This window comes from Danio rerio, chromosome 5 (genome assembly GCF_049306965.1).
Source record: "Danio rerio strain Tuebingen ecotype United States chromosome 5, GRCz12tu, whole genome shotgun sequence".
Classification (NCBI taxonomy): domain Eukaryota; kingdom Metazoa; phylum Chordata; class Actinopteri; order Cypriniformes; family Danionidae; genus Danio; species Danio rerio.
In genome coordinates, this window is record NC_133180.1 from 40,721,331 (window position 1) to 40,731,461 (window position 10,131).

The following is a 10,131-nucleotide window of genomic DNA, read 5'->3' on the forward strand; positions in this document are numbered from 1 at the left end:
GGCAACAGTATCTACATCAAAAGTACCCTCCAAATCAAAAGCAACAAGTCAGGCCATGATTCAGAAATTGTTTGAAAAACAAGTCACTTCAACATCAACATACAAACATGCTATAGACCCGAACAGTGCAGTGGCTTTACTTTAAATCTAAAGAAAAAAAAGATCTCCAAAGATGCCTTTTCAAATTGTTATGTAATCTTTTTAAAACTAATGAAAATAGTCAGTGATTTAATTCAAATGATTTAGCCTGACTTATTTAAAATAAAAAAGTCAAAATATTTTAAATGGTTCTCAAAATAAAATGTATTGTACTCTTTTGGCAAGACGCTTGATTTTAATAAAAATGGAAACAATAATTTCCCCCTTCTTTTAAACAGTGGGCTAATGATGTGTTGCATTTCCTTAGTCTGGAAAAATAAGACTTAATTTAAATGGTTCTGGGTCTAAGTTCACTACCATGTGGCGTCCATTTATATAGTCATATATTCATATATATATATATATATATATATATATATATATATATATATATATATATATATATATATATATATATATATGTGTGTGTGTTGTTTTGTTAGTTATGTTGATTAATGAATGTATGTTTTTTGACTATTTAAACAAATAAAAAGCCAATAAAAAAATGAATAAATAAAACATTGTTAATTTAAATAAAATAACAAGTTAGGTTTTTTTTTGTTCACCGGCCCATGCCTAATAGTATCACACTATATGGAAGCATCACTGTCAAACAAACGTGCTCCTTTAAAAGATCATGCTTTGTCACTTTTTCAAGTGAATCTTTGAGTTTAGAAATGCACAGAGCCCCCTTGTGGCACATTTGAGTTTACACATATGAACCAAGGTTTGTGCAAATTAGCTTCTCATTATTTAGGTTGAGGGAGCTTCCCATAATTTAGAAACACAGCTGCTCATGAAAGCACAAGAGGCATTAGACACGAGATGCAGGCAACAGAGTGTTCATTAAAAATCTTTCTGGCAAGCACCTTTTCTATTGTAAGTCCCTTTGCGTAATTTGCCGCCAAGATCTTTGCTGATTAGCTTGTTATGTGTGAGTGACATGTCTCTCTTTTGAGACCTTGAGCCTGATGATTCCCCGCTCAAAACAGCAGGTGGATTGAGCGAAGCCTTTGTTCATGACTAACGAGACACAAAGAAGATTGACACATGGCATCGAGAGCTGAAAGTTTCCAAGGAAAACGTTGTTTGATGAGATTACTGTGAAAACAAAACTGCAGCTTTCCCTGTTTTCCCTGGAAAAAAAATGTCCAACAAATTAATTCACAGTGAGAAGGAGAAATAAAACACTGAATGTGTGCCAGAAGACAAGCATTTTGGTGCATCTTTGGAAATAGTTATGATTTTGATGGTTGGTTATATATCAGTACAACTGACAGAAAAACAACATTTTACAAGAAAACAATCCATAACTGCACAATAAACAATGGAAGTCAGGGTATAACATCTCAATTTTCAGGAAGCTAATACCTCAATAACACCCAAGAAGGAAAGATCCATTACCCCCAAGTCAAAAATCTGTCATTAAAATGGAAATTGCCTCAGATAAGAGTCAATGAAGGTCAATTAAAACTCTAATAGGCACAAAAAGAGATAAAGCCTCAAAGCTCTTTCAGCTGAAAGCAACTGCACACACTGTATGACAATCCTACACCTCAAAGAATGCATTTATGAAAATGAAATCACTCCTGCATGGGAAGCACATAGCAATTAATGATAAAAATGTAATTTAAACCATTATATTAGCTTTTGTCAAGATGACGGGTATTATAAGTCACATCTATGCCTGAACACATCTCCATATATTTTTTTAAATTGCAATTATTTTGGTATTATAAACCTTGGTGGTTTAACCAGCCATTATAAATAATTTGCATTTAAACACAGTTGCTAATAAATGTAAATTAGTACCACCATAAAAAAGTAAATTAAACCACCATAAATACAGAAATTATTCATGGAAATATTCACACATGCATGCACACACTCACAAATTACACTCACAGAAACTAAAAACAATGAAAAACACAAAACTGTAAGCAATGTACACTTTGCCGAATGCTTCACTAAAGCACAAACAATATATTATGAACAAAACAAAACAATTTGCACACAACTCAGCATAAACTATTTCCCCTTTTGTTTATAAAAGCTGGTTTGTGGTTAAAACATGATGCATTGTGGCCAGTGAAAGACATTATTTTGCATCTTCCTTTGCACAATTTTTTTTTCATTGAGTCAGCCATATTTAAACTGCACCAGACTAGTTTCATAACTGAAATGACATGAAAAAGCACTTTAAAGGTTGAAGGACACTGAAATGTCTATAAATTGAACTTCTACAATTAGACTTCATCTTTTGAGTAGAAGAATTGCCAGGTCACATGTTTCTAACATACATCTTTGCTCAAAGGGACAGAATTTGAAGTCTGACTGTTGTGCTGAACATGAAAAGTCAGAATTATTAGCCCCCCTAAATTATTAGCCCCCCCCCCCCCCCCCCCCCAATTTCTGTTTAACTGAGAGATTTTTTCAGCACATTTCTAAACATAATAGTTTTAATGAGTCATTTCTAATAACTGGTTTATTTTATCTTTGCCATGATCACAGTAAACAATATTTTACTATCTATTTTTAAGACACTTCTATACAGCTAAAGTGACATTTAAAGGCTTAACTAGGTTAATTAGGTTAACAAGGCAGGTTAGGGTAATTGGTTATTGGTAATTGGTAAATGTGTTCTGCAAACTATCGAAACAATCTATAGCTTAAAGGGGCTAATAGTTTTGACCTTAATTTTAAATTAAAAACTGCTTTAATTCTAGCCAAAATAAAAGAAATAAAACTTTCCCCAGGAGAAAAAAAATATTATCAGATATTCTGTGAAATAGTTAATAAAGAAAACAAAATCAAAGGGGGGCTTATAAATACTTCAACTGTATAAAAGTTACATAGAAAACCTGCAATCTTTTACAACCCTTTTTAGTTGTTTATTCACATATTTTAAAAGAAACATGCAGCATGTCTGATCAAACAATCTGTGGCATTTCTTACTGATCTTTGTGCACAGTTTCATATCTTAAAGGTCACTTGCTTCTCCTGTCTGGAATTCTTGTTAGCTTGCATTGAATGTTTCCGTGTTTATAGATTGTCCTAAAACAAAAAAATACATGTAAAAATGATGAGTGGAATATGTTGATCAGGCTGACAATAGCCATGGTATGGTCTTTTCTGCTTGTGTATGCTGGTTATGATCTGTTTGTGACCTCTACATCCTTAAGAACTCACATCTAATAAATGTACCGATGTCTGCTTTTGTGAAGTAATCATGACCATATGTTCTCCTTTCTTCATTAAAAAATCCACTTAATGAAGCGAGCCTTTTTAAAGACACTTCTCCATGAAACCAACATATTAAGCAGATTTTGGCATCACAACAATAAATGAAAACTGCATAGTAAACAATGGTTTTAACTTTTGACATTGTCTCTCTAAACACTGCCTCATGGTGGACACATTAGGGAAAAAAGTTCATGCTGAAAAAAGGGGTACATTAAAATCTGTATATTAGTTAATCTGTTAAAAAGTTATTATAGTTAAACTCATATTATGTACAGTAAACCCACTATCATGTCTAAGGAACCAGTTTGAGATAATTTGAGAGTGTGGTCATAAAAGTACAGTCAGCAACAATACTCACTTAGAAGTTGTGTTAAAGGAGGACCCAAAGCATGACAAGAAAGCAAATTACAGCAGCTTGAACTGTTATACAAGGCAGGACAGATCATTTGCTTTGGTGTTTGCATCACATTCTGAATCTCTCCAAATGTTGCAGAGGAATTTGAGACTTGTTAGACCAGACATCCTTTTCTATTTCTGTCCAGTTTAGGGGTGCCTGTATGAATTATAGCCTCAGTTTGCTGTTCAAATCTTCCGAAACTGTAGCTCATCTGTTTCAAAGTTTCATGCATTATGTATTCATTCAGATTTCACAATATTAATTTGGCAGATGTTCCTTTTCAATGTGACTTTCAAATAAGAATAATAGAAGTACAACAATATGTGAAAAACTATTTTGTTAGTTTGGCATTCTGAACTTTTTTAACAAACAAGACAGATGGAGAATAAACAGGTGGATAATGGATAAATAGGAAGTGGTATTGCAAGATTAAGTGTTGATAAAACAAACTGCTTAAGATTAGTTACGTATATTTAAAATAACATAGATTTAGGAAAGATAAGTCCACCACTAGGGAACGTTAAAGTTAAAAGTCCTTGCAATTGATTTTGTGCCCCTTAGGATGGCACCACAGAGTGTCCAGAAAGTCCTGTATAGTGCACATAAGCCTGAAATAATAGGTTTAAGTAAAAAGGTGCCGAGCCAGTGGTCATTTTGTAGACAAATGACAGTCTATAGTCAAGTTATGGTTAAGGGTTAGGTGAGCCGGTCCTTCAAGGTGATGGTTCTACAATCAGCAGAAAATATCTTCTGATCATCTGAGTAAAATGAAAGGTGGAGCTGAGTGTTGTCAGCACAGAGGTGAAAGGAAAAGCCATGTTTCTGAATGACAGATCCATGTGATGCCATGTAAAAGACAAATAGTCTGCACTGTGCTTTGAGCTGCGTTATTATCACAAAATTATTAAAGCAATTATGGCATTAGGATTTTAAATATGAAACATAGCCATTTAGTAATACAAAAGAAACATAAGAACAAAGACAGTTGTGTTGTCTACAAAGCACAATGTGTAATTTCAAGATGAGAATTATTTTTACTATTATTTTACTGCATTTTCTAGTGAAATTCTTATTAGCTTAATGTGTCTATGTCTGAATAAGTTTTTTCATTGTGTAATTGAAACAAATGAACACAAAAATTTTGAACACAAATGAAAAAAAAGTTAATTGTTCTAATATTTTATTTATTCCAGGAAAGAACAAATCATTTAATGAAAATTTATATATAATAACAAAATACTAAGCATAAGGAAAATTATGTGTCCATGACTGATGTTTTCATTCTCCTCAACTATTTTAAAGGACTGTTTAAACACACATAAGGTCACCAGCACTATCAGGTCAAACAAGTCTGGCCATTTTCCTCTGACATTTGGCATTAACAAGACATGTTGTAGCCTTTTGATCTGTCCGCAGAGGCATGGTATTGAGCTATGTTTGAAACACATTACACTCCACTCTCATTCTTTCGCTCCTTTTGTTTATTAAACAAATAACTGACCTACAAAATAGGCATCAAAATTCAGATATAACTATTAAGATTCTTCCAACAAAAAAAATGAGGTGCATCGTCCAGTCAAAAATTGTGTCTGACCCACTTTCTTTCTTCCGGCATACGCCGTCCCACTAACCATGCCTTTATGACTTCACAACTAACTAATTGAAGAACAAATAAAAACTCAAACGCATACTATCTAAACTAAATTTTACACTTTCAAAAAAAAACACTTTTAAAACCCAAAGTCTTATGTTGCATAGCTATATTTATGGGAATAGACAAAATGATCCATTTTACTTTTATGACAGAAAATCATTAGAATATTAGGTAAAGATCATCTTTCGAAAAGACTTTTTTTTTTTTTTTTCTCCCATACTATACAAACTTCTTTTTTTATCAGAAAGATGCATAGTTACAGTAAGAACTTAATTTGGACAATGCATTGATGGATTTGCTCTTCAGTGTTTGTGTAATGATTATTAACCAGACTAAACAGAGCTAAACTGAAATAAACCTAAACACTGAAAACTGGACTGACACTGTTTCAATTTACTGTGATCTTCTATGTGAAGCTGCTGTGCCACAATCTACATTGTAAAAGCGCTATACAAATAAAGGTGAATTGAATTGAACTTTAAAAATAATTTTCTAAGTATTTAGATTATAACCCTTTTTCAACAAGTGAATCAACAGCCAAGTTGTCTTTTACTTATTCTAAATGAATAAGAGATCAAAAAATGAGAACTTGTATAGTCATTTGCAATATTACAGGCAGGCACACAACGTTATTTGACATTAATATTAGGTTACATTTAGGTCATGATGTCAGGTGACCAAAATTTAATGTCTAGCCAGCATCTAAAAACAACGCTATTTTGACATTCAGTAACGACATCAAATGACGTTGATATTTGGTTTATTTTAGGTTATGTCAGAAGGTGACCAAAATCTTAAACCAACTTCATATTGACATCAAATTTGGCAACCAAAAAAAAAATACAGTGGTAACGTCCACACAAGCTGTAACATCATTAGATGTTGATATTTGGTTGATTTTAGGTTGGACATTGATGTCAGTTAAGTTCTGACTTCAACCCGATTTTCATTTCCAAACAAAATGCAACGTCCCCATGACATCGGGGTGCAACGTCAATCTAACATTATGTTGACGTCCTGTGCCTGCTGGGCTGTGTTCAAAAAAAGCACATTTTAGGGAAAGCAGCAACAACCTAGAGAAAATGGCAGAGAACATGAACAAATCTTTGCTATAAAGTCCAGCCGTTTCTAAGCGCACACCAGCCAAGTCAATTACCCAGCAATTGTCAGCTCACGAAAAGAAATGGATTCAGTTTTGGCTGGCAGCATTTCAGTGTCCACTATGAAATGGCCTGTCGAGAGCAGCGACATCCTGACGTGGTTGTGATTAGGAATGAAGCTGAGCGCATGTGCCCTGTAAATGAAAACTTCACTCAAGATGGGACTTTTGCTTTCTCATCCATCCAGATCTCAAAATCCATTTAGGAACTTGACATATTTGTTTGGGTGCTATAATACTCTCTACACATCTTTCAAACAACTAAAAGATACAGTGCCAGTTCTGACTCACATGGTGCCCTTGGCAAGATCAGACAGAACACATTATGTATTAAAATCTTTTTTTTTTAAATATAGTACTGTACACTTACACTATTACTGCAGTAACATACACCTTTTGATCAAAAAGTAAAGCAATAAACTCATTTAAATTCAAAGAAATTAACTTTAAAACATGACTCTATATATCTACTGCTTTCCTTTTTTATATTCACTTTGTGAATTGGTTATCTTAAACTATACTGAATTGATTCAGTGAACAAGCTGACAATAATGCTTACCTCTAACAGAAATGAGTCAAGTGTATTTACTTAAGAATAAATGTCATTAAAAGGGCTTTAAGGATATAAAATTTAAAAAATATCTTATAATGCATTAAAACCAGGTAAGATGTTAGACTAGAATTAAGATGTTTTTTTATACAGCAAGCTACTGTATCTGTGTATGGGTCTATGTGGGTGGCAGTGTGTGATGTTGTGTGTGTGTGTGTGTGTGAGCGCATGTATGTGTGTCACCTTGCCTGAGTCAATCTCATGCTGAGTGTCAAACAAGTGACCACAGGATACTAATGAGGAGCAGATCTGAGCCAATGCAACATTCAACACCTACACCATCCCCACAACAGTAAGAGATGCCTTCTTGTATTTCAACTTTTACTGAACATTTCTAGAAAGCTAAAAATAACAAACTGAACCAAAGTATAAACAAAGAATTAGCATCTAAACCTTACCAATAAATACATTTAACCCAAACCTAATTAAACCACTATACTCTAATCAAAGATTTTTTATTGATATACATGTTATTTTAAAGTAATTTAAAATCCATCTTGTGAATGTTTCTAAGAACCAGTGGTCTAACCCGGTTTAAACCCACAACACCTAAACCAAACAAAGCTAAACAATCAGAAACACAGAACTAAATCTGACAAATCTGAATAAACTATACAAATACACACATTATTTTTCTAAATAAATAAAGCAAAGGATTCAAATCATTCAACTTCAAAATTTCATGTTCAATTCAACATGTTCAATATGTACTTATTTAACCAGGATAGTCTCATTGAGAGACAATATCTTTTTTTAGCAGGTAATATGGCATCTTAGAGAATATATGTCTTTATATCTGTGCAAAAATAGATTCTGCACACATATCCACATTATGATTATTAGCCTTACAACATACCCTAATTAAAATTTACTTTAAAGTTTAAAGATCAATTAGGATGAATGCAAAAAAAAAAAAAAAAAAAAAAAAAACACATACAGTAGGGTGTTTCATATATAAACAGCAACACAGGCAACGGTGGGATTAGAGGCAAAGGCTGATCTGATGGCTTTGAACAGAATATTCTCTTATATAACGGCCTGGGCGCTAATCCCTCAACACCACTATGCTGCAGTTGTTCGTCACTCACTGTAAACTGCCATTACAGCCGATTATGCCCACCAGCAACATATTTCTAGAGATAATTGAAAAGCAGATTCATCTGGTGAAATAGCTTGATCTGAGGATTATAAAGAAAATGAAGCCAAGCAGAAGCTAACATGACAAACAAATCATCCAAACAAACATATTTTCATGAGAAAGGGAATGAGTCGCCTTCAATATGTACACATATTACAGTGTACCAAACACAAGGTACATATGAGTGACCTGACTGCACAGCTGAAAAAGCAACAAAGCCAAAATTCTACCTGTAGATAAAGTGGACTGACTTATAAAATATGTGATCTCTCATATAAGATCACACAATGTTTTGCAATAAATTTCGTTACATACGTTGGAAAGCTTTTGATTAAATGCATTAAACCTTTTGTATGGACAAAATTATTCTGCATTTCAAACAATCCATTAATTCTTATGTTTTCTTGGAGCTTTCAGAAATGCTGTTTTGTGTACAGGTGCAATTTCTCCTGACACAGTGACCTAAATACGCACTGGAAGAGCTTCTTAAAGACATCAAGCCTGACTCCCTTCCATCAATATTTGACGATTTGGGTTTCATATCTATCCACCGTTTAACACATGTCTAATGTTTCATCAGTGTAAAAATGCATGTTTATTTTACAATCTTTAGCCATTATTTCAATGCTCAGGTGAGCCATCCATTGTGTGGCAGCAGCAGTAATATTAACAAATTGCTGTGAGTGATGCAGGTACCAATGCTTCCAAAAACCTCAGCATCTTAAACAATCAGATGACCTAAAGATGTACTTAATTAACAGTTCCCTAACAAAAATTATATGGTTTTGCAATACTACCAATAGTTTAACCATATTAAAACTGTGATAAATACAAATAATAATCTACATGGCCAAAACATTATTAAACCCCGGCTAATTTTCGGTGAACCAAAACAAATCATTGTTAAACCAAAAATCTGAGATTACAGTCTAACACAATAGTAGCTTACAATGTCAACAAACAGACTTAAATCTCACCTCGAACATGGGAGATGCTCCTTTCTCGGGCAGTGTACATCCCAGCAGCTCAGCGAGGAACTTTGCCATATAAATGTGTGTTGTGTGTTTCGCCGGTAGATTGATAACGCCGCTAGCTGTTGTTCCTTTCACTACAGCGCCCACAGGTAGTCTTGATCCAGCAGCGGGTTCCTAGAGTACAACAGACCGATTTGTCGCTCTTTGGACTTTCCTTTCAGCATGTCTTTCTCTCAGAACTCACAGTAATTCATCTGAAACTGTGACAGCTCATTGTCTTTGTCTCGTCAGGAGCGCGTGCGTCTGCATACAGCGCAGTGGAGTCGAGCTCATTGAACGCCACTTGTAATCCTCGTGTAGGGAGGGAGGGTGAGGGGACGCTGGATAAACTGATGTAAAGCTCCGACAGGTTGCCTTTTTCTTTCTGTTTTATTACCTACGTTTACTGGCGCTTTCAAAACATCAGAGGTTTAATAGGTTTGATGTAGCAGTGCTGATGCTGACTTACCTCTCCAATGACATTTGAAGTCACTTAAAGAGCTAACTTGCACTTCAGTGACACATTTGTGCCCCTGGACCATTTTAGATTTATTTATCAATAAAAACGTTAATAATATATGATTTGGTAGGATTGGACAATATTTGGCCAATATACAACTTTTCGAACATCTGGATTCTGAAGATAAAATAAATAAATAAATAAATGTTGGAATTTTTTTTGACATCAACCATTAGATTTTTGATATTCATTGTTGATATTCATTCATTTGATTTCTTTACAGCTTAGTCCCTTTATTAATCAGGGGTCGCCACAGCGA

General features: G+C 34.0%; 1 protein-coding gene across 2 annotated transcripts in view; it reads right to left on the bottom strand.

The window, feature by feature from the left end:
* The window catches only part of rasgef1ba (RasGEF domain family, member 1Ba), a 104,142-nt gene extending 94,501 nt beyond the window's left edge, over positions 1-9,641 (bottom strand). For both annotated transcript variants that reach the window (NM_199829.2, NM_001431104.1), the window contains 1 exon segment: positions 9,317-9,641. In NM_199829.2, coding sequence (NP_956123.2) covers positions 9,317-9,385 — 69 coding nt within the window. In that variant the 5' untranslated portion in view covers positions 9,386-9,641.
* Positions 9,642-10,131: the final 490 nt, after the last annotated feature.